General features: G+C 42.4%; 1 protein-coding gene across 1 annotated transcript in view; it reads right to left on the bottom strand.

Moving 5' to 3' along the window:
* Positions 1 to 25,828, bottom strand: part of MTMR7 (myotubularin related protein 7) — a 107,068-nt gene that overhangs the window by 5,945 nt on the left and 75,295 nt on the right. Inside the window, exons 7-11 of the mRNA XM_043560076.1 lie at positions 22,281 to 22,413; positions 6,257 to 6,366; positions 5,622 to 5,747; positions 3,782 to 3,831; positions 1,254 to 1,454 (exon numbers count right to left, since the gene is read on the bottom strand). Coding sequence (XP_043416011.1) covers positions 1,254 to 1,454; positions 3,782 to 3,831; positions 5,622 to 5,747; positions 6,257 to 6,366; positions 22,281 to 22,413 — 620 coding nt within the window. The remainder of the gene's footprint in view (positions 1 to 1,253; positions 1,455 to 3,781; positions 3,832 to 5,621; positions 5,748 to 6,256; positions 6,367 to 22,280; positions 22,414 to 25,828) is intronic.

Raw genomic sequence — 25,828 nt, 5'->3', positions numbered from 1 at the left:
TGAAAATTATCTGTCTTGGTTTACAGAAATCGTAGATATGTAATTGTCAAAGCTGGAAAGGGACCACTAATTGTTACGTGCATATCCAGTGTCCCTGTCCTGTAGCAGGGAAATTGACAATCTGAGTGTATGTCTTCATGAGTCAGCAGGAGAGCACTGTAACAGTCTCAACTTCTCTGCTACCTGTACTGGCCTGGACAAGATGTTTAATTCCCCTGAGTGTAAAATAAAACTGCTATGTAATTGGGGGGAGGGGATTCTTCTCCAAATAGTCATTGACGTTGTATTATTTGCCAGGTACTATTTAAATGCTTCACCTGTTTTCTCTCATTTGGTCCTCACTGAACTCCTATGAGATCTGTCCATTGTACAGATGAGGAAACTGAGGTTAAGAGAGATTAGGCAGTTTCTCAAAGTCCCATAGCTAGTGAGTGGAATAGCCAGGATTCACACCCAAGCAGACACCATCAAATTGGCTGGTCCGTCACAGCAAACCACAAACTCGTCTAGGAAAACAGGTGAGCTTGAAGGATGCCCTCTGCTACGTTGAAATCATTACCATTTAATCAGGAATCACACTTGAAGCTCCCGAGAGAAAAACCACCCAGTATTCACGAGAAAAAGTGAATGTTACACTGTCTGTTTTGACAGCATAAAACCAGTGGAGTCGATTTTACTTGATCATTTCCAAAATTAAATCTGATTATTACTATATACACTACAGTTAACATCATTTTATCTTATGAACATTTCAAAACTCTTCTGTCACTGCAGTTCATAAAGCACTCTGCTGTTAAGCTTTTGACTTTGTAATTTATTTTAAATGCTACATTTCATGGACTTCCTTCTCGATAAAAGCAGTACAGTTTTAATCTTAATGAAAGAATGACTTGGGTTTCAAATCTGCTTCTTTCCCAGTTAGATTTGCACCTCTTCTTATGAGAGTATGTCCACTGCAGAAGTCTGTTTCCTTTTAAACTCAAAAATCACTTTCTCTGACTCCAGGAAGTTTCCTTTCATTATTCGTGTGTCAGGTCTACGGCCCTGTCCGTGGCTGTCACTGGGGTGTGTAAGCTCGTACCTTTGTCGGGTGCTGATACCAAACCAGGTATGAAGTGGTGTCAGGAGAAGGAAAGTAACCTTAATCTGTCAGGACAGATATGTAGCTACAACAGTCTTCGGAATTTTAAAAGGCCATCTGAAATTCTCAGTCACAAAATCCTTAGATAAAAATTAAACGGCAAAGCACTCACTTGAGTTCTTGTCGCTCCTTCTGGCTGTTACATAGGAAGTTTCCAAACTGGCAGGAATAAATGTGATGTTGAATGTGAATCAGAAATCTCTCATTGAACTCAAAGGCACAGGGAAATTGTTCCATTAACTGCCAGACACATTCGATGAACTGATCGATAACTGGAGAGATTTCTTTTGGATCACCATCTAGATTGCCATATCTATAAAACGAAGTTGGGTTTGTGGAATGAGAAAGCTATAAATGCAAAAACAATCACAAAATAAACCTCAGTTTCTAAATAAACCTTACAGACCTGGAGCACAGAAATGGAAAAAAACAAATTCCACTTTCAGGAGAAACTTTGTATTGAAGGTCTTGGGTAGAGAAGGGACATAATGCAAGAGATCAAATTCAAGGGAACTTTCCATGGCAGAAGAGCATTCTTTCATTCAAGATTTAAAAGTACATCAGGACTTCTGAAGTAAATCTTGGACTTCATTTTAATCAGTGACTTATGGGAGTGTGGTAAGAAATGTCTAAGCAACTTTAGAGAGTTTTTCACTTTTGCACTGTTTTGTTGGGAAAGGAAGAGGAAGAAAGACAACTTGAAAAAACTGTGGCTTCCCAAGTATCTCAGGGTATTTCTAGAGCAATGTCAAAACCTATCACAAAGTTATTTCCGTGTGGCCAGATTCCCATCTGCCTTCAGATCTCCCATCTTGGTTTTCCAAGAATACATCACAATCTCCTCCCTCACATTTATATTGACCTTTAAATGAAGACTGCCTAGTCCTTTACACTATTATGTGAATCTTACAATTCAAAAGGATGATTTGGGTGCCATCAAATACAAAATAATATAGAACCTCATCGTCTCAGCAATGGATAACCAACTTTAGGAATAGAAATGAGCAAAGATCATCAGTTTAGGAGTTTTTCCAAGAGTGAAAACATTAGAAATTGTCTGGAAACTTCTCAAAAGTTTTAATTCCGCTCAACTTGGTAACTTTATAAAGAATTGCCTAGGGGCGCCTGGGTGGCTTCGGTTGAGTGTTCTGCTTAGGCTCAGGTCATGATCTCACAGTTCTCGAGTTTGAGCCCTGCCTGGGGCTCTGTGCTGACAGTTCAGAGCCTGGAGCCTGCTTCAGATTCTGTGTCTCCCTATCTCTCTCTGCCCTTCTCCTGCTTGTGTTCTCCCTGTCTCAAGAATAAATAAGCATTAAAAAGGCGGAGGGGTGAGGAGCGCTAAATATTCTTTCCTGATAGTCTTTAGCCGTCTCCACCTTCTTTCTGTCCATATCCTCTGTCTGAAAGATGCTAACTGCCTAGAAGATAGAACCCCAAAACTGAAAATAACAATGTGATCTTAAAAAGGTTACCTAATGGGTACCTGGCTGACTGTAGAGCATGTGATCTTAATCAGGGTCATGAGTTCAAGCCCCACATTGGGCTTGGTGCCTACTTAAAAAAAATGTCAAATGTTTGGGGGCTTTAATATTCTCTTTTGTAAAACAGATTCATTGTGCTTTCCTGGAAAAATAATTACAAAAAAAAAAAGAATTCCAGAAAACCACAGAATGAATGATTAATGCTAAATGCAAAAATGAGAACATTAAATATGGGCAGTTCCATGAAGTTAGAATTTACTTTAGGAAAACACATTGAAACAAAAGTGTATGTCAAATACCTAACTCACTATCACCACGTTGCCTAAAATTTAACTCTTAGCACCATAAGACTAGATTACACCAGCTACAACATTCACTATTCAGAGATTAAACACCAGAACACGTGTCAGGCATCATCAACACTGACCAAAAGGACGCTGGTGGCTCTAGAAACAACAGCTTCTGTTTACTGAAAGCTTAGTTATCTAGCTAGGCAAGGAGCTAGACGAGTTACGTACACTTTTTAAAAAGCCTTGCTATAACCCTATGGAACAGGGAGTGAATCCCCATTTTGCAGATGGGAGACCCCACACTAAGGACCAAGCCACACAGCTCATAAATGCCACAGCCTGGGTTTGGGGCTGGATCTGTCTCGCTCCAAAACCGGGCTATGTTCCCTCTCCTCAGACATCTGGGACATACTTCACCTGTGACACAAATACCAGGACAAGCCCAAGTTCGTTCCCAGGGTGAAAGGTCAAAGAGAGACTGTTCCACAGACATTTCTCATCTTCCAGCTCAGAAAGTGTGTGCACTTCGAAAATGGAATAGTTTAATAAATCAAATGTATGTGGTAGGAGGAAGGGAGAGCTCATCCTTTCTAGGCCAATGAACAAAGAAGTATTTCTGTCTTCTCTGGAACAATTTAACATTAGTTAGTTCTGCCCAACAAATAAATACTGAGAGTGCTCAGAACTTCATTTATCTGTGATACGATATATACAACAAAATTTTAACTTTTTGAATAAAATCCACAAACTTTAAAAATAAGGCTATTTTCCCCCTCACTCGATTGAAAACTCCAGAAATAGATCTTTCTATCCTAAACATCAAAACAGATTTTTAAGGTTTTGGTTTTTGTTTTTTTTTTTTTTTTTACCTGTGATTAAATTTATGACCAAAGGAAATCCAGTCCTTTTCAATTAATACCTACACAAAAAAGAATATAAGTATCATGGAGAGAAGCAAACAAGGAAAAATAAGAGACCCCAACCAACAATGCTGAAGGATTCAAAGGTTCTTGGAGTAGTGACTATCCTCAGGTAACCTGCAAATGAATAAGCATTCCTTATCCACCAATGTAGAGACGCATATGCACAGCAGAAGGGCAAAGGTGAAGGTCATCCACAGGAAAAATAAATGGGAATGGATATTTGGAAAGGGGGTAACAGCACCAGTGGGTGCTTCCTATAAACCACTGTTCATATTACTTCATGTATAATCTCTCTTCATTGTGGGACAAGTATAATCACCCATTTTTCAGAAGGGAGAACTGAAAGAGAAGTTAAATACTCCTAAGATCAGGCTAGTAGGAAGTGGTTGATGCTAACTCATAACCTCACCCTTTCTACACCAAAGCCTGTCTCTTGACCATTATGTCTTCAGTTACATCAAATACCAACGTCCTTACAAGAGACCATTGGGAATATTTTCCTGTGATCTTTATTACACATTGGAAAAACTGTAAAATGATGGGAGTCTGGGACATAATAGAGGAGTCCAGCCCTGCTTTGGATTTGAGGTAACATGAGTGTATAATCTCCAGCTGTCTGAATTTAAAAAAAAAATTAATACTAGAGAGCAATCCTGTCACTATCACCAATGCTCTAAAATGGCCAGAGATGTCCCTTGAAAACAATATGGAGTGGCTGAAGTTTGCCCTTGACGCCGCATAAATTTAATGGGGCAGAATCAAAAGGAGTCGGTGGCGGAGGGTGGCGTGAAATAGCGTGTGACCCCGAAACCCTCGGCTGTCCAAATGGAAATGAAGGAATCCTAACCTCGGTCCAGGGGAGGGGTCTGAAGCAGGAGTATCACTGAAGTCTCAATGCTATCACAGGTCACTGGAAGTTCTCACTTTCAAAAACAGAAGAGAGAGACAGCCCATCACAAAAACCTGCCTCTGCCTCTTCCCTCCTGCCCCCTGAGTGCCGGGGGACAGTACTCGATGAAGGGAATCTAGCAGTAGAAGCAACACGTTCAGCTCCTGTCGGCATCTCTCCCCAGCACGGATTCAGGATCCACCGGAGCACTTTCTATTAAATGGCTCAAGAGGCAAGAGCCAGGCAATCTGCCAGTCACCAGGAAGCCCCTGCCGTCATTTGAAGACAAGGGTTCCACCTCGGCCAGAGCGTCACCACTCCAGGCAACTACACCAACATTCTGCACTTGGACGTGACAGGTCACGCTGTGACACACACCTAAATGGTGAAAATCTAGGAAAGGGTGGATTTCATACTTTCAACAAAGAACACAAAAACACTGAAATTCTCAATACTCCAGAATTGTGAAGGACTATCTAAAACATAAAAGCAGTCAATGAAAACGGTTTTTCCTCTCAAGGACCTTTTGCGTGCACGATACAGAAAATGTTTGCTCCGAGTATTTTTTTCTGAAAAGCATTTCCTGTTATTACATGTTCACGTGTTCCCTCAAACTTGAAATAGTTATGAGCAAAGAGGATGTAAAACTCACTACTTTGCAAACTACTGAATATCTTGTGTACTCGCCCCCAAATTCACATTTAATAGTGCCAAATCGAATGGGTCCCAACATCCCAGAAATTCAGTTCCCTTCTTTACTCCGAGACCATTTTCCACATTTTGCCTCTTAATCTTGCTGACGGACTGAGAGAAAAAGAACAAGAGGGAAACAAATTTGCCGCAAGTTGTCCACTCTGTTCAAGGCCCTGCGTGGGACGCGAGGCGGGTTACACTCACCATGAAGCCCTTCAAAGTCCGGTAATGCGGATCGAGCAGGAGGCTGGCCACCGAGCACACCTGGGCGGTCCTGTCCCAGCCATCAGAACAGTGAACCAGCACACTCACCCCTTCCTCTGAGACTGCCTGAAACACACGGGATCGGCAAAGAGTCAGGAAGAATGGGGACAAAAAGGAAAAATGTCTCATCAGAACTAGGGTTGCTTTTATACCTACAGAAAGAAAAAGAAAAAAAAAAAAACCCCATATAACCGAAAACGGCTCATTAATTTAGTGCTCATGCCCCATCCAGTTAGGGGAGCGTAAGGGCTGGCTTGGTGCTGGTGACCAAAACTTTTCCTTCGCATCACACGCCCAGAAGCCACCCTCCCTCCCCTCTGGGTTCCTTAAGACTTTTCCCGTACTCGAATTCTTGAGCTGTTACCGGCCTCAGTCCTTTTCCCAAAAGGGAAAGACCGAAATTGTCCTCTCTTTTGCACACCCTAAGAGGGCAAACTGTGGCCTGCAAAGCCAGCTCCCCACTCGGCGAGGCACAGCTTAGCGTGGCGGCCGCAGCAGATGGGGAGGAAGCAGGCAGGATCCCTGTTCTGAAGTCAGAGTACCAGTCCGCTGGCTGCTCTGCCCTTCTCACCCACCTTTGCAATGAAGATTCCTGCATCCATGATGGCCTTAATGTGCCTTAACCAGCCAGAGTTCTCCAGTCCCCACAGAAAGTCACTCATTGAGGGAGATTTAAGTTCGCACACTGCAAGACAGATGTTATGAAAGCAAAATAAAGGCAATTTCATAGTTTGCATCTGATCATATTTGCAGGTGGTTGGTTAATGATTCTTTCATTGTAGTATTTTCTGCAAGAAATTAAGTCAAGATAAATGCCCATACTTAATAAAATGGATTCTACCGAACCACTTCAGGCAAGGCTCTTACTACCTTCTCCCGTCATCAGGGATGCCGCATTTCAAAAGTATTCCATTTGTGAAGTTTAAACCCTAATATTAATGAAAATCATTGTTACCACAGTAGAATGTCCCGCAGAGAAGACGGATTTAAGATACTCGCCCTGGGGCACTAAGGAGTACATGAATGCACACATTACACGGGAAAGTTCTTGTAACGCCCCCAGCACCCGCCCAGCTAGAACTCTGCAGCACCCAACCACTTGGGTTTTGCGAAAACACAAAACAGAACTATCCTAAACATCTTCAAAAGAAATGTTCCAACTTTTCTTGCCAGCAACCCCCACCCACTGGAAGTAAGGCCTGGGGCAACTGAGTGGCTCAGTCAGATGAGCATCTCACTCTTGATCTTAGCTCAGGTTGTGATCTCAGGGGCGTGAGTTGAAGCCCTGTGGGCACCTGGGTGGCTCAGTGGTTAGGCATCTGACTTCAGCTCATGTCATGATCTCAAGGTTTGAGCTCAGAGCTGACAGATCTGAGCTCTGGAGCCTGCTTCGGATTCTGTGTCTCCCTCCCTCTGCCCCTCCCCCTCCTCTGCTTGCCCCTGTCTCTCAAAAAAAATAAATAATAAAAAAGAAATTAAAAAAATGAGAACCTGTCCTTCTCACCTGCTTCTCCAACATCAAGTTAGGAGTTTTCCCTTGACTGAAAATAAAGATAAGCTAGAATCATCTTGCTATCTACATTTACACAACTAAGGCAGGCATGTCAACACTTCTATAATATCGCAAGCAATTTCACCTCTAGAGGTTACCTTTTAGTTAAAGCATGAAAAAGCTTTAGAGCTAGTGTTCTATGGATCAGAAATAATTACATTCCAAAGTTTGTGTGTTTTATACCCAGGAAGCAGTTTTGAGGAATCCTATAAATCAACCAACGACACGTCATGTCCCATAGATTTACGCTTGTTTGCCTATTTTTTTGTACTCCGTGATGCAGTGACACATGCAGGGAGCGGAGGGCCCTTTTGCCCGCCCTCCTCCACCCACCGCCGTGCTGTCAGGAAGTGGCTATATGGTCCCACGCGAGTCATTTCCACTTTTTGAGGCTCTATTTCTTCATGTTTAAAATAGGGAAGGTGTATTGCATTATACCTAAGTGTCCTTCCAGCTCTAACCTCCCACATTCAACTTCGTTAACTCTTCAAAAGTATTACATACTTGGAATACAGACGACGACTAACTACAATATTTAATTTATCGACTGGCCTTTCCTCTAATATGCCACGGAACAGATGGTTCACTCTCTCATTTCCTGCAATTTGACAGCCACATTAAAACACACACACACAAGTACTCCAATTCTGAGTCACAAATGACAGCAATGATGAAGGCAATAACACCAAAATTCCCAGCAAAAGGCCCTCCTTAAAAAAACCTTTAAAATTATCAACATGGTTAGGCAAAATTCCAAATTCCTGAGCGGGAAGACTGCTCCGGTGACCTAACAAGCAGCCAGCGAACGGCGTTCTCTCTGGCATCGCTCTGACTCCAAGCGCTGTCCGTTTGTCAGAGGTTACAGTGCCATCCCCGGCCACTCACGTCACCTACCCGCAGGAGAGCACGCTACCAGTAGCAGGGAGAAAGCACGTGCAAATCAGCACAGGAAAAGGTACTCTGCTGGAGCTCAGTGAAAATACACAGACCAATGCACAGAAGTCATAGCCCTGTGGGGCAGCCCCGGGGCCCTGGGGACTCCTCACAGGCTTTTTCCAAGGCTATGGTGTCCTTAACCACTACTGTGTGTTATGAGATATCTGAACATATGAAAGATTTCGTTTTTTTAAGATTGATTCTTTAAATGTGTGTTTATTTATTCTGAAAGAGAAAGGAAAGAGAATTCCACTCAGGCTTTGCACCACCAGCACAGAACCTGACGCGGGGCTCGATCCCACAAACCGTGAGATCATGGCAAAATCAAGAGTTGGATGTCCAACCAAATGAGCCGCCCAGGCGCCCCAACGTATGAAAGATTTTTAAGTGATGTAGCAGACTCTCAAACTAGCCACAGTTATTTCAGCCCTTTCTTGGAAAAAAAAAAAGTTACAAATAAAGTCCCATGTTCCTATGTCATCCTGCTTTTCCATCTTAAGTCTGCGAACACCGCCAGGCAGGTTTACGCCCCTTCACGACTTACTTACTAGCTGTGTGATCTTGGACACCTTCCATAGCCTCTCTGTGCCTCAGTCTTCTCAGCTGTAAAGTGGGGATAATAGCCCCTGTATCAAAGAGTTATTTCATATGTTGTTTTATATGTTAGCTCTCATGACTATTAATTATTCTCACACTTCTAAGCCTTTTGTAACTTGATTTTTTTATCCAAAATTTTATTTTTTAGACATCCATATTATGTAGGTAGATTTCACTCATTTGACAAGTATATATAATATTCTACTCTATGACTACGTCTTGGATTATGTATCCATTCCCCTACTCTTATTAGTGAGTTGTTTCCTCCTTTTCAGTATTTACAAACAGTGCCTCAAAAGATATGTGACTACAGTCTCCCTGTGAAAAAATCTCCCTGTACATACATGTCAATAAGTGAACCGGGCTGGGTCATAGGGTCCTACCACATATCCCCAGACCGCTCTCCACAGGGGCTTCTGCAGTCTGCATCCTCAGCAGCAGGGCGGGAGAATCCCTCTCTCCCATACTAGCCAACAGCTGTGCTTGCTGATGCTTTCGGGTCAGCCAGTGCTATTTCTCTATGGGGATCAATGGCAGTTTGTTTGTTTTCATTGCTTCTACTCTCAGGATGAATCTGGTTTTTCTAGATTCATTCTGTTTGCTCCCTTGCTTGCACATGTATGTGTGTGCGAGCACGTGTGTTGTCTCTGTCTTCCATGGTGGGCTTTCCTCAAGTGCCCCGTGATCTCTGTCCATTCATACGTAAGCGCAGGGCACTAACAGGTGACTGGATGTGCCGGGTGTACGAACAGACCTCTTAGTTTCAGGGCTTTGCCGTGTGAGATCTGGCCGTCTGAGCCCCCAAACTTCAGGATCAGCAAGTCCTTTCTCTTGGAATGGCTGCAGGCCCCAGGAAAGGACTTTCAAATACCTGAGCAACTCCATAAGACTGGATGCCAGTGTCCTCAGAGCAGAGCATTGAGGAGAAGCATGGGTCTTCTTCCATACACAGACATTTACTTAATCCCCCTTCTTTGGCCTGCTATTCCCTGCCCCTTCTTCCAGCTATGCCTGCTGTCCATGAGCCCAGAGTCTCTCTAGTCAACCTTTCCAGAAAGTTCATCACTAATCTTCCCTTGTGGAGGTGAGGGAAGAGCCTTCAATGGGCAGCACAGGTGAGGGAGGAGGCTGGTGTCTAAGGACAGACATTCAGAGGAACCTGATGCCTCATTCCGGAGTTTTCTGAGGGTCCGCGGGGCTGTGTGGCTTGCTTCAGTGTTTCTCACCACTCCCACCATAAATTTCAGCCTTTCTCTAGTCGGTTAACCAGTCAGTCATTATTCATCCACCCATTTTCTAGTGTTGCAATTTTTGTTGCTGGCACCTCCTCTCCCATTCTCCCACTGTCCCACTTGTTCGTGTCTTTGCCTTTTTTTTTTTTTTGAGGCTCATTTCCTTATCATTTTAGTGGGGGTTGGGGAAAAATGGGTGACTATATGCATCATTATGCTAAGTATAACTGGGGCAGAGGCAAGATCGAGTTCTGGGTCTGTGTGAGGCGGGGGTTGGGACTGAGATTCCCTGTATCAAACTGAGCCGTTAAAAATAATCCACTTGTGGACTCAGGGTGATGACCAGGATGCCTGGACTTGACATGAGGAAAATAAAAATTTACCCAAGGGGAAAAAAAAATGTTTTGTCCTGAGATGTTGAAACCCTAGGTCTAATCCCATACAAGTCTAGGATCTAAAATGATCTTTTCCTTATATCCAGGATCCCCTAGTTAATAAATTTTCATATTTGGGCTGGAGTCTTATGATAAGTGGCAGAAGCAAACCAAAAAACTGTTCAGGAGCAACACTTCCATAATTTTATGGAATCCCACAGAAAATCTTCACTGAAGATGAGTATACAATAAAAAATAACAATACACCAAGGAACAGTGTTCTCAGGTAAAAGCAAAGAGATAAACAAGATACAGGATTAACACCCCCAATTATATGATATAGCAGAACAGTAATCTGGGGCTGAGTTTAATACACAGTAAAGCCTTGGTTTGCGAGCATAATTTGTTCCAGAAACAGGTAATCTGAAACAGTCATCTATCAAAATGAATTTCAAGAACCACTGGCTCAGTGGTTATCCTGTGACATTCGGCATCACGTAAGATGCGTACCACAAGACATCGCTCGTTTATCAAATTAAAATGTTTGCTTGTCTTGTGAACATTGGCAGAACAGGCTCACAATCCAAGGTTTTACATATGTGAACTGGAGTAGGAGGAAGGAAGGCTCCCACAACATGTGAAACGGATGGCTCTCCCCACCCCCACCGTTTCCTTCTGGCACCTGGAAATTTCTTCTTCTTTCTTTTCTAACAGTTTTATAATCAAATTTGACTTAAAATTCACTCAAAGTGTATGATGACTTTTAGTATATTCACAGACTTGTGTATCCATCACCATAATCAATTTCAGAATGTTTTCATCATCCCTAAAAGAATCCCCCTACCCATTAGCAGCCACCCGCATTTCCCCTTCCCCCAGCCCTAGACAACCGCTAATCTACTGTCTTTCTGTATAGATTTGCATATTCCAGATACTTCATATAAACAGGATCATACGATATGTGGCTCATTGTGAGTGGCTTCTTCCGGAGTATAATGTTTCCAAGGTTCATACAAGTTGTAGCACATAAGTACTTCATTCCTTTTTAAGGCCAAGTATGTCACTAGATGGATACACTACATTTTTTGATCCACTCATCAGCTGATGGACATTTGGGTTATTTCCACTTCTGGGCTATTATGAACAATGCTTCTATGAATATTCATGTACAAGTTTCATGTGAAGTATGTTTCACCTCTCGTGAAAACATACATAGGAGTGGACTTGCTGGCTCACACCATAACTCCAGGTTTAACCACTTGAGAAAATGCCAGAAGAACTATTTTCCACAGCAGCTGCACTGTGTTACATTCCCACCTGCTGTGAAGACAGTTCTGATGTCCCCACATCTTCATCAACACTTGTAATCACTTGTCTTTTTGATTACAGCCTCCCTAGTGGATGTGCAGTGGTATCTCACTGTGGTCTTGACTACCTGATGGCTTATTCCTCTTCTTTCTTACAAGTTCAGTTACTCATTTAAGTAAATGGTTGCTATATTTATCTGGCATTTCTAGATGTTCTTATGAGACGGTATTTCATATTAGCTTAATCTGACATCTGGGGGAAATGGGAAGGCCTCCATGTTTCACTTAGACTTTGGTTGTATGTGAACTAACCTGTACATTTTAGTAATAATCACGATGTGTGCGTGGGCAACAGCATGTGGTACTGTTCAATGCCCCAGGCTTCAGAGTCAAACCTAACATTTAAATTCCAGCTGTGTCCAACAATGCAACGTGGGGCTAGGTACCGAGCCTTGATTTGCTCAAGTGTGCAATGGGTATAAAACACCCTCCTCAGAGAGTTACCTGAAGGGTGCAAAGAGATCATACATATAAACTATGCCAGGAGCTATGATATATGCTTTATTGTCTGTTCATCCAGCCTGGGGTCCTGACAGGCAGAAGGTACAGACTCATTCAAACCCAAATCTCAAAGCTGAGGCTGTGAAAGGTTAGAACACTCTGACTTCGACTCAGGTCAAGATCTCAAGGTTCGTGAGTTCGAGCCCCGCATCTGGCTCTGTGCTGACAGCTAGGAGCCTGGAGCCTGCTTCGGATTCTGTGTCTCCCTCTCTCTCTGCCCCTCCCCTGCACATGCTCTGTCTTCCTCTCTCTCAAAAATAAGTATACATTAAAAAAAAATTTTTTTTAAATAAGAAAGGTTAAAACACAAAGTGATCAATGGGAGAAGAACACAAGTCTTGTGACAAACAAGCCTAGAGTTTCTGCCACCACACCACAGCTACCTTAGATTTAACTAAAACTAGTACCATTACTATTAATAATAAGAGCAAAACTTAAATTTTAAGATGCCAGACATTCTTCAGGTGCTTTATATTCAATAGCTTGTTAATTCTCATAATAATCATATGAAGAAGGTACTATTACTGTCTTTATTTTGTAAAAGTGGAAACCAATGCAAAGAGAGGTTAAGTAACTTGTCCAAGGTCACCAGCTGATAAGCAGTGTAGGCTGGGATTCAATTTGGCTCCAAAGTCCATGCTCTTAAGCAATGTCTATCGACCTCAGTTGTATTATTTTTTGTAATTCAAATATGAACCACTCTAAATACTCCTTGGCTCCCACATACTATCAACTTAGAGGTGATACACTTTATCACTTAGAATCATACCATCCAGTATAGTGTAGACGCTAGTCACATGTGGCTACTGAATATCTGAAACGTGGCAAGCCTGGACTGAGATAGCCTATGAGTGCAAGGTATGTCCTGAATGTCAAAAACTTAGTATGAAAAAGAAATAAAAAATATCTCGCTAATAGTTTTTGTAATGATTACATGTTGAAATGATAACATTTTGGATATACTGAGTTAAATACAAACGTATTATAAAAATCCATTTTTTTTCACTTTTTTTTAATGCAGCCCTAGAAAACATAAAATTACAAATGTCCACACCTGTGCCTTTCATTCTATTTGTCTGGGACGCAGGGACTTAGAGTGCTCAAGGAAGATGAACTTGATTAGCAGTCTCCAACCGTTTTTGCACATGTATCCCTGCAATAATGTTTTAAATTATGGATTCCCTCACACACCCTGGAATAATACATCAGAGTAAGACTGAGGATGTGATCAAGGGTGTGTTTGTCTTTTATAAAGTTGGCAAAAGGGCAATTAGGAAGGGAGGTGGCAAAGGGCAGATGGCTTCAAGCCTGGGCCAAGGAGCCTTCCAAGGCACATCGGGCAGTTTTAGGAGGAGAGCACATCAAAGTCGACACCGTAAGGCAAGCTAGCCAGGGTGCACCTCATAAATCTTCCCGGGAGCTCAGGTGTGTGCAGCCAGTGTGAAGACAGATTGCAGAATCTAATGCAAAGGCAGAGGGCCAGCCTCTCGTTAAAACTGAGCACACCCTGCCTTCCCTCCCCCGTGACCCTGCCCAGCAGTACCACTCAGTTCCTGCAGGGGGCAGGCTCGCCTGTGCCAGTGCACCCAGCCCAGTGGGAAGCAAAATTCCAGTACCCTCTGGGACCTCTCCCCACTCCCAGGGCGCCTGCTGTTTGGTCTCTCTGTTTAACCTCAGGCCATGACCCAAAGTGTTCAACTTAATCCTAAAATACACACATTCCACCACGTAGAGTCTCAGGACTCCACTGTCCTTTAAATCTTCCACAAGATAACATTACCTTGCAAACGTTTGTGTTTTTTTCTTTTCACTAAATAGGCCAAACGTTCTGGTTGTTATCGTAGTAGGGCTTAGGGCTAGTTGGCATTCCCATTTATTTCAGAAAGTCCAGGGAGCATGAGGGATATCTTGGCGTCCAAACCCTGAGGCTCAGCCCAAGAACAAATAATCCTTTTCACCTTCTCTTCCCACAAGGCATGGAAATGACAGCAAGTTTAAAAATAAAGACACCAGGCTTTCCAGCTAACCTGGAGATGGTCTGTGCCAAAAGCAAGAGAGGAACAGACAGCTCACAGAAACAAGTCCCTACAAGGGACTGCCAGAGAGAATGTTCCAGTGCCTCCTTCTCCATTTAGCTCACTCAGCAAGGGCACAAGCTGCTCTATCTCCTGCCAGGCCAGCTCCTTCCTTCCCACGCTGAGCACGGCTCCTGGTCTAACATTTCTGTTCTCAGGAACATTAAAAACTGCACACGCTAAGTAAAATAACCTCAAGCAGGTTCTCAAAGAAGGTAAGCCCCGGGAATGTTCTCCCACCAAAGGCCGAGTGGCGGGGTCAATGCCATCAGCTCTGCAGATGATTAATACACATGGACAGATGGGGGAACACTTGAGAATAAGACAATCAGTGCCTGCATTTTTAAATCTAAAACTGGCGGGTTTGTTTGGATAAACTCAGGATAAGACAGAAATACCGATTTGTTCACTCTTGTTGCCAAACCCAAACCAATATTTACAAACCATTTGGCTGAACGAAGTTCACTGCAGCTGACATCAGAGACATATGCCACAGATTACAGAGAATTGTACTTACTTACCAGGAGTTTAATGCCCAGGTCTAATAGTATTTGTTTAACATAACAGGGCATCTATATCCCATCAACATATAAAAACAACACTTAAAAAAGAAGAGATATATAACTATAGGGCCTGGAAATAAGAAATTTGCTTGGGAGAAAATAAGACTTAGACAATCTTCCTTAGATATTTCCTAACACCAATCTCATTTTTTCATATATGGTTATTGGGTGGGATCCGCGAAGATGCAAAGATAATCTCCATTTGAACCCTTTGGGATGTTGGTCTTTCTTGTCTCCTAAGATCTAACGTCAAAGTGTACATGGCCTTCCCTTAATTACCAGCCTCACAGCCACCCGAGTTCTGCTGATGTTTGATTTGTCCCTTTCCCGTTTTAGAGTCAAAAAGCCAAGCCCACTGAAATGATCTTCAACGAACTGGCAAAATAGTAGTCATCTGCCTTCACAGAAAATCCTAGCAGGTGAAACCATTCAAAGAGGACTCAATGATGGCCTCTGAGAGGGAAGTGTTTGGTTACGCCTGTTTTATAATCTGCCTTTTACTTAGAGCCCACCATGGTGACACAGAATAACTTCTGAGCTCTGCATGAATTGTATCCCATTTATGAGTGTTAGTGCTATGCTCCTCCCTATCCAGGCCAAGCAACACGGGTCCTCTTTATAGAGAACTTTACACTAACTGGACACCTCTGTATATTGGCTTCTCTACAGGACACCAACAAGATTAGTGACTATTCTCTAAAATGACTCCAGCCTTGTGCATGATGCTGTTTTCTGGAATCACTATACAATAACACCACGGAAGCCATGTTTGTATATAGCCTTGTTTTCTTTTAAAGAGTTGGATGATGAGAGAAATTGGTAAGGCACAGTCAAGCCTAAATTCCGTATACCTGTTAGCACTGCCTGAATTAGTAGCAGAGAAAACAGTATCCACAGGCAGACATGTGAGTGAGTCTGTGTGTGGGTCCAGCTACTAATAAACATGAATGGGTGTATACATCCATGTATGCACACACACACATTCCAGTAACACTAATTACCACTGGCCTAAAGGAAATTGAGCAGCAGGTTCACCAAAAATACCCTCAGCATTTATTAGCCCTGCAAGTGAATTCCGTGTCTAAGAACACAATTTGCAGCAAATAAATACAAAAACACATGTGCCCGTTTATATTACATCTACCATATGGAAGGCTTGGGGCTTGGTAGTTTTCTCTCCACGAACTGACACAACCTCCCACCTGCAGTAGGGCTAATTATCTCAGCTTCTAGAAGAATACCAGGTCCACACACTATCAGCACAGTAAGTACGCTGTGATGGGAATCGCATTCCCTTGACTCCAATTTCCGTGTTTTTTTCCCCACTACAAATAGATGATAATTAGGTCAGTAAGCAAACTGAGCCAGGATAAACAGGAACGTAACTGAAGGTAAGGCTTAATGTCTAAATAGGAAACTTAAAGCAAATGGAAATAGAGAAGTCTAGACTGGGAGAAAATGGTGAGAGGCCGGGAAGTCAGGGGGGATGTACAATGTCAGCGGTCGGCACTGGAGAGCAGGCCCAGGAATCTTGAAGATCAAGATGGGGGCAGCACATAAGTGAAGTGGTGAACGAAGCAGCATATGCTGCAGGGGATGTAGTGGGCGGGGACCAATTCCACTGTCATCACACCCACTGACAGAGCCGCCAGGACCAACATTCTCACCAAATCTCACACCTTACAGGCCCTGGCAAGGAACTCCTGAATTGCCAAATTCCAACGACAGCCCTGTGGAAAAAAGCTCACCGTGTCACTAAAATTAGTCATGTCTATCTTTAGTTGCATGGGAGGCACCGTCTTCTACCAGCATTCCTTGTGTAAATGTCCTAGTTATCCAAAACCTAGCCATCATGATTAATGAAGTATCCAACAGTAATTTGAGGGTGAAATTAATCTTTGAATTGTGTCCGTGAATGTCACGATAAAAGCTAATTAGGATTAAAACAGCCACTATTCTCTCCTTCAATCACTTTGTTGCCTCTTGCCTTCTCCTTGACAATGTCACCTAGACATGAAGTCTTTGGCTTTGACGTCCAGTTAAAACATTCAACCACCTGACTTACCTAGGGACAGCCCTCAGTAACAAGTAAGCATCTTTTCTCCCTGCCCACGATATTTACCCTGCATCAAAATCAGTACTTTGTTTGGCATTAATGAATGAAGCATCTTTCTATCCAATGCCCAGCATGTAGAAAACTCTCAATAACCATCTGAGGTACAGATGAACGTCTGAGATCACTACGGTAGCACCTACTTCTTCGTACTTACAATATGCAGGTATTGTGCCTGGTGCTATGCCTACATTATCTACCCTGCAGGGTATTATGTACTCCCAATTTTCAGACTGAAAAGGTGGCTTAAAGAAGTTTACTCAGTCATCATCCACGGTCACACAGCCAGTAAATAATTGACCTGGAGTCCAGTCCACAGCACATAACCCCCCGGGAAGGCACGTTCTTTCCTCCGTGCCTTAGGGCTTAGGATATTACTGTCCAGATTAGCTGATACCATCCAGCACCCTATCAGCCACGTTTTACATCCTTTGACAACACCACAGAGAGCAAGGTACATGCTCTTGATCTATTTCTTTCCTCCAAGTGACCATGAACTGATGACAAGTAAAGCCTGACAGGACAGCTCTGTTGGTCATGCGGAGCACTTTTTGAAAAGCCTTAGATAAATGTAAAGCCATCTAATTCCATGTTAATGGCAAATTTGGTTTTCTGTGTGGAAACCCATACCTTATGGCTAAATGGTGATTTCCAGGCAGGTCTGGTTGGCTGTCTCATCTAACGGGTTAGTAATTGAGGAAGTTAATAATGGTAAAAAGTCAAAAACATAGAGAACTGAAAAAAGTTTAACATTTATAGCCTTCTATTAGCTCGTATCTGATAGAACTTCATAAACTTGTAGGCAATGTAATAGGAAATGCTTCAAAGTGAAAAACTTTAAATTTTAAACTTAAACTTTAATTTTCATTTAAAATTTAAATTTGTAAGCCTATAAAGAGTTAAACTGCTCCATTTCTACCAGGGTGAATTAGTTATCACCTCATAAAGGTATGAGATGAAGAAGAAAGTATCAAACAAAAGGGACATTTGAACCAATAGCCACAACCTTTACTGTGAGCAGAGAGAAATATTTCATGGAATTGGAGCTGGGTGCATTAGGGCTTGCTCCCTTCTAGACCTTGATGTGCCCAGGGCAACCTGGCAGGGAGACCAGAGCAGGAAGTCACATGACCATAATACCCACTGCCTCCCATGACGTACTCAAAATTCTCTGCTTTCAACCATCCTTTCAACACCTAATGAAAGTTCTGAATAATTGGGCTCAGAACCTTCACACAGAAGCACAGATCAGATGCAATCTCTGGGGCCACCTAGTTTTGCCACAAAACTTTCCCCACTGTCAATGCCCACAATTCCAGGGGATATGACAAAAGTGATTATACTGTGGGTCCTGCTACAAAGATTTCAAGCTTTTAAATTGAATTGACTCTGGCCCTGTTCAAACAGCCCGTCACTGTAGTATTGTCCAAATCGCAGAATGGATGCTGGGCCCTTTCCCCATGCTCTGGACCCATTCCCATCTGACCTGCCATTGGGCTGATATCTGTATCTCTGTTAAATAAATTTGCTGAGAAAACATCCACAGACCTGATAGGTGGTTTATTAAATTATTGTTGATGAACTTTTGCTGAGTGGACACAGACCCTATCATAAGGCAAGCACCTCCATGCCTCTAAAACTGTGCTATCTCACTCCACGTCTCCTGAACAAAGAAAGTGAGAAAAGTAACCCATAGAAAGGCCTGGGACCTCTCAAGTATTTGTGTGGCTGGCTGAATTAATCCGTAGCCCATTAACCTACCCATTTTATTCATAACGTACTTCAAGCTCAGTACTGCTTCCCAAGAGAAAGCATAATACACCAAACACTAGAAAGCACTTAATGGTTTGCCAGGAATCTTTTCAGTAAATCTGTAAGTTAGGGATGATGCATTGTTCACACTGTTTTATAAGTACAGGAAATGAGGTTTGTTCAAGTTTATTCAGGGACTAAAGACAGAACCCAGTACCAGTTCTTCAGACGTGTGGCCAGGGCACTTTCTACCCCACCTGGTACCTAGAAAGGCCATAAAGCCAGGTGCTGAAGAGTGTGGCATCTGGATTCCTACTAATCAGGGGAAAATCTTGGTTCTACCACCTACTGTTGTGAGCGCGCATGAGTTTCTCAGCCTGTGCACCTCAACCTCCTCATCCGTAAACCAGGGATATTAAGAATAGCCACAAGGGTCCGTGAGGACTACTTGAATAAATACATCTGAGAAATCAAAACAGTGTCCACTACATAGTAAGCACTCCATAAATGTTATAACATCGTTACCATGTGTGGTGGTTATCTGGGAGCTTGTGTGATGCCAGACCCACAAATCAATGAGGATCGCTCTAAGGTGATGGAAAGTACTAGGCACAAATCCTGCTTCGTTATGTGGTCCTGGGAAGTGCGTGTTCTTAAAAACTTTTAAATTAAATATGTAATGTAAAAATGTTTTAAATGCAATATACCAGACTCTAGAATTGGAGAGAGGCACGCCTTGAAAAGATAACCTGCCATATTGTGAAGAGTGTGTGTAGAGGTCCACATGGCACAGACATGCGGGCTTTTTATTGACTATTCCAATTAAAAAGAAAAAAGAAAATAGAGGCATCTGGGAGGCTCAGTTGGTTGAGCTTCCTACTTTGGCTCAGGTCACGATCTCACGGTTTGGGGGTTTGAGCCCCACGTCGGGCTCTGTGCTGACAGCTCAGAGCCTGGAGCCAGCTTTGGATTATGTGTCTCCCTCTCTCTCTGCCCCTCCCCACTCTCTCTCTCTCTCTCTCTCTCTCTCTCTCTCTCTCTCTCAAAAATAAATAAACATTTAAAAAATTTTAAATAATAATAAAAAAAGAAAATATAGGGCATCCTTTTATTATTTGAGAGAAAAACATTATCCAAATCATCCAAAGGGAAGGCACTGTAGAAAACAAGAAATTACAAAAGTCCTTCATAACTGGAAGGCATCATTACGATCTCATTGGGAGATATGCATACCGCAAAATAAGTCTGGTTTAAAACTTAGAAATCAAAGTTACAATTAAATGAGCTCTATAAATGGACCCACACCAGATGTGAACCTGGTCCTAAATTTCAGTTTCTAATGAAATATCTCACAGCCCTTGCTCACAGAGCAGCTAGAATGCAAACATTTTTTTCCTTTTCCATTATTCAGAATCTATTCTGATACTAATTAATGGTGGTAAAAAAAAAAAAAAAACTCAAAAGAAAATAACCATGAATAAAATGCACTATCCCTCTTCCTACCAAATGACCAGCAGCACAAACCTTCCGATCTCTTTGACGCCAAGGACAGCTGCTGGAAACAGAAAAAGCCTTAGAAGGTGGGTCTGGTTGCATCACTTCATCAGCTGAGCCTCCACAATTGGTTTATAATTTACTTAGTAAAAACAGATAGTCAAACATTGGTCAAGTTCCCTGAAAGTCATCCAGAAGGTTGTCCTTGCTTACTGTGCTAACAGAGAGCTGAAAAAGTGCTGTCGAACTACTGTGGTCCCTCTTATAACAGAGACCGCCCTCCAGGGCTCTGTCGGATTGCTTGCCCTTTAGAGGAAGGGAGGGCAGGAGCAACAGTTCCTAATAAGAAACCAAATAATGCTAATTCGAAACCTAAAGTCCAAGTGAAAGGTTATAAAAACTCTTAAGAGCTCCTTTCTGCATAGAAGAAAATGTACATTCTCAAAAGTCAGCTTATGAAATTACTGCATGAAAAATACCGTTTTTTTAATGAATCTGATAATGAACTTCACACTCAAGTCTTCATACTAAAGTTAGCCTATGCCTTTAATAACAGCACAAAGCTAGTCAAATTTTTCGACACCTAAAAAGCACAGCTTATAGCAGGGACAGCCAAACTGCCCATGATTATCTCCAGAAGTTTAGGAAGCTCAGTCATGCCCCAGGGATGTCACTGTGGCCTGAGACAAGGTGACTTTCATGAGGAAATAAGAAAGAGATTCTCTGGGGCTGTGGTGGGTTTTTTCAGATGCAGGATGAGCTTTCTTCTAACCATTCAAATGCCCAAGGTTAAGATATTTGCAACCAGGGGCATCAAATTATAGTCATAGACCCATAGGGCTTGAAGGGCCCGTAGAAATGGGCCTCTCATTCTATGGCAGGTAAGAGGGCCCAGTGAAGGCAACTGATATGTGCAAGTTTCACAGTGACTGCGCTGACCCAGCAAATTGAGGAAAGAGAATGGAAATCAGGAATGTGCCGCTCAAGTTCATCCAGCCCCACCCGGCAAGGTTCTCACTACCCCTGTCCTTCTCATGAGGCAGAGAAGTGCATACTAACTGAGAGCAAATGTGTACCCCTAGAAAAAGGAAAAGCACTTCCTTTGTCCCCTTCCTTCCACCCTCCACTTCCTATTCCGACAGCCCACTTTTCTCCCACTCAGTTCCACCTTTCCAGGGCCTCAGAGTGCAAGCACAGCGTTCGCAGTCTTTCCAGGACCCCAAGGTGCGAAGCCAAGGGTCTTGCATCCTCCTTGCTCGGTTCCCCCTAGAGCCAGAGGCGGTGGACGGCGCCTTCACAATCACATGGAGCAGAAGCAGTAAATGAGGCTGGTTTTGCTTGAAATGCAGAATTTCTGCTAATCAGCTTACGGCTGGTTTGGCCACAAGAATGGTGGCTCTACACTGCATAATCCATCTTTGTAACTTCCTGTCTCCATAAGCCTGCGTGTATGTGTCCTGCTGTGCAAGGTGCTGGGGTGGAGGGGGAGGGGAGACGCAGGGCGGTGTGGCGGCGGTTTCGGCGCAGGCGCAGTGCAGTGCTTGCCGCTGTTGAGAAACGAGTATCCGCTCCTCCAACACGTTCCCTTCTCATGGCCGTTCGGCCCCTCGGATTCATTGTATACACCTCATCTCCACACACGAACAGACCTGGCTATCGCTCTAAATGTAGGGCCGCCTTATCTCTAAATGGCCTTGAATGTGGGTCAAACTAATATCATGAGGGAGAGAAAAAATACTCCCGTGCACTTTTATCTTTAGACCGTAAGCACAGAAGAGCCCCGGACATTCCCCCCCCAAAAAATAAATAAATAAAATAAATTTTAAAAATAAAACCATTTCACCATGACACTTAACAAAAAAATAAGGGAAAGGCTTGAATGTTTAAGGAGTCACTGCAACATGACATTTGTCTCAACTTACCCCACCTATGTAAACAGCATCACTGTAACCACTCAAAAAGCAAAAGGCTCTCTTATTCCACTTGACATGAAAACGTTTCGCTGCATTTTTGCTTTACTGCTGTGCCTAAGGAAATGCTTACCTTCCAGCATTTTTTGCAGACTGTTCCTCATGACGTGGATGTTCTCTATCCCGATGAACTGAAACTTGATATTGGAGTAGTTATCTTCGTTCTCATAGCCCTTCCCTGCGGCACGATTTGCCATTGCATTGAGCTGCGGTGGTCAGCAAAACAGAAGGGTCACCGATGGCATTCAGGACATAACACAACCCGCACATTTCCCCGACAGCCATGAAAGCAGTTCAAAATGATGTGCAGAAACACAACATGTTTGAAATCAGGGGAATAGTGTGCTGAGCTGTTCAGGCACGCATGCTGAGCTTATACGTTTGTTGACGTTTTCTTAGCTGGAAAGCATTCTGCACATCCCTTCTGGAGATGCCTCTTACAGTTCCATGAGAGATGCCGGATATGCAATTCTGTGAAAGAGCCGAGTCGCCCTGACTTAACCAAACATCATAACCTGTAGGTCGGCAAAAGAATATCGGCAGATACAGCTGGAGTACAAAGCTCTGTGAGCTAAATCATATCTTCCAGGATTATACTGCCGATAAACACATTATCCTATAGGAATGATGGCAGGTTTCTAATCTGCCTCCAAGAATCCCCCAGTTAAACCTTGAACAGGAATCACGGACTAAAGCGAGGGGATGCGGCCCTCTCTCCAGAGCCGTTTCCTCCAGGCACTAGACACCTGCTAAGAGGGTTTGGGGACCACTTTCATTACCATAATTTTGTAGACGTGAAGTGGAGGTTTCCCAGTGCAAATCAGGTTAAAGACAATGGACTTTGACGACATTTATTAAACGGAAACTTCTGCCCTTATCCTGTGTAACTCAAACCAAGCAGGGGGCAAGCCCTGCCTTAGCTGAAAAATACATACGTTTCTGGAATGGACGGACGTATTACTGTTAATGTTCTATCCTTGCTGTTTGGCTAAGCAGGTAGTCACATCCTAGGAAACAGTATTCACTGACCATGTTCCTCTTCTGTCCACAAAAGGCAGGTGGGTTATCCCAGGCAGAAAACTGACACCAGGAACTCACCACCAGAAAATAAATATATATATATATATATGATATATATCATATATGTGATATATGATATATATGATATATATATGATATATATGATATATATGATATATATATATCATATATATCATATATATATATCAGTTTTTAGGCTGACAGTGAGGTACCAGGGGATATTAACAAATACTTTCCAAAAAGCTAAGTTAAAAACATAAATATTCTTTGACCCAGATCTTTACTTGTGAGAATCATACACAATTAAAACTACCAGCACATAAAGACAGGTGTCCAAGAATGTGTATTAAAACTTTGTAACAGTAAAAACCTGAAAATCTATGCATATCCCAATAGGGTAATGAGGAGACAAATTATACTATGTTCACACCCTGAACTTCTACACAAACAAAAAGAAAGATATGGATTTTACATATAGAGAGAGAGACAGAGAGACATGTACATTGATTTGGAACTGGCCATGACATGTTAAGTGACAAACGTAACCTAAAGAATAATGTTCATACAAATATTTCATTCCTTGTAAAACAAATGATAGATATGTATTCACGTTTATACACGTTTGATTAAGCAGATTAAAATGAATGAACAACTATACCAACCTGGCAGCAGGCAGAACAAAGAGACAGGTGGCAAGTGGCAAGGGGACACGATCAATACTATTTTAGATGCTTTTGTGTCCTTGTTACAAACACAGTATATTAGGTTTCTAATTTAAATTATAGACATAACATATATTAGCAGCGAGAAAGAAAACTGCAGAGGACAAGCCAGTGGTACTTAGAGCCCGGGCTGGCAGACGCCTCACTTCTCCATAACAGTCCTGCCCATGATTGTCCTGTCACATCAGCTGGGGCACATCAGCCCCTCATGACACTGTTTCCAGTTACCGTCACCCTTCTCCTGGGCATGCTATCAGAACAAAGGGTTTGGCCTTCGTCAAGAAAAAAATATGTTTTGAAGACAACGTATGTTTATCCCTTACAAGTTTTATTTTAAGGGGAAACTTTTTTCTAAAATGACTTATAAGCATTATTCTTTTGAAACCCACTGTTACAAAATATCACTGCTTTGTATAATTATTTTCCAAAGCTGTTGGCCAATCCTTTACAACAAGCTTCATCAAAGGAAACAACAGGAGACTTGCAAGTATCCTTATGCTACACCAACCTTATATTTATTCTGTTTCTTGAATAATTCAAGTTAAGCCTATTTACCACATACTGCAGATATACTCTTCTTAAACAGTGTAATAAATAAAATACTATTATTATTATTATTATTATTTTAATGTATAATTAGAATTCTGTGTTCACATTTTTAAACAGTGGAATGCCTGTGACCTGGGATAATTTACTGGTAGTCTTTCCAAGCAAAGGAGCCACACAAGATGTCTTCTTGAAAGTCAATGGTACTTCTCATAATGAACAGAAGATGGCAATATTTAATCTATCATCCAAAGTGTAATTTTTCAAGGTTTCCACATATTTCACAGAACCTATCAGGATAACGTGGCAAATGCTGAACCCTCAAAGCAGGAAATACAGTTTTAGAATTAATACAAATTCAAGAAGCTATCCTGGACCTATATTATAAATTTTTTTTAACGTTTATTTATTTTGAGAAGAGAGAGACAGAGCATGAGCGGGAGAGGAGAGAGAAAGAGGGAGACACAGAATCTGAAACCGGCTTCAGGCTCTGAGCTGTCAGCACAGAGCCCGATGCGGGGCTTGAACTCATGGACCGCGAGATCATGACCTGAGCTGAAATTGGACGCTTAACCGACTGAGCCACCCAGGCCCCCTGGACCTATATTATAAATTTCCAGATAGAGTGTCCCTTGTATAAACAAAACAATATTAGACTAAGTTTAATTTGTCCCCTGTGCCTTTGGCTGAGAACTCCATCTCATGATCTAAGGAAAAGCAATTCATCTCAGCTCCAAAAAATTCTCAAAGAAATAAAACATTAGAGGTAACTCCACTCCACTTTCAATTATACTTGAGGAACACAACAGGCAAATGACAAGTAGGGCTGAAAAAAAAATACCCTGTTTTCTAACCCAAGATCACTCCACTATTTGATAATCTCTGCATCTTTGGATGCAGAAAAGCTCATTAAACGAAACAAAAAGAACTCCACTCATTTTCCAACAAACTCTTATGAACACCTACTGTGTGCCAGATGATAAACAGAATAGAAAGTTGAGTGAGAAGCCATTCCTACCACCATAAGCTTCTGAGTGTGGAAGGGAAAATACACAGCACCAAATAATAATGGCCTCTACCAGCCAGGACTGGGCAGAGGCTGTGATAGTGGCAGGAGTTTGAATCGGGAGCAGCCCCGTGGAGCCTAGGGGATTGGGGGTCACGTTCCATGAAAGCAAAAAGCCTTGAGATAGACGCTAATCATCTGGAAGGATGGAGACCGAGGGGAGGGCACTGCAGATGAAGAGGTGAGAGACAAAATCAAGGAACAGATCATCACAGAGCCGACCAGTGCCAGTGGAGTAGACGGTTC

This window comes from Prionailurus bengalensis, chromosome B1, assembly GCF_016509475.1.
Source record: "Prionailurus bengalensis isolate Pbe53 chromosome B1, Fcat_Pben_1.1_paternal_pri, whole genome shotgun sequence".
NCBI lineage: Eukaryota > Metazoa > Chordata > Mammalia > Carnivora > Felidae > Prionailurus > Prionailurus bengalensis.
This window is presented reverse-complemented; position numbering and strand designations above follow the sequence as displayed.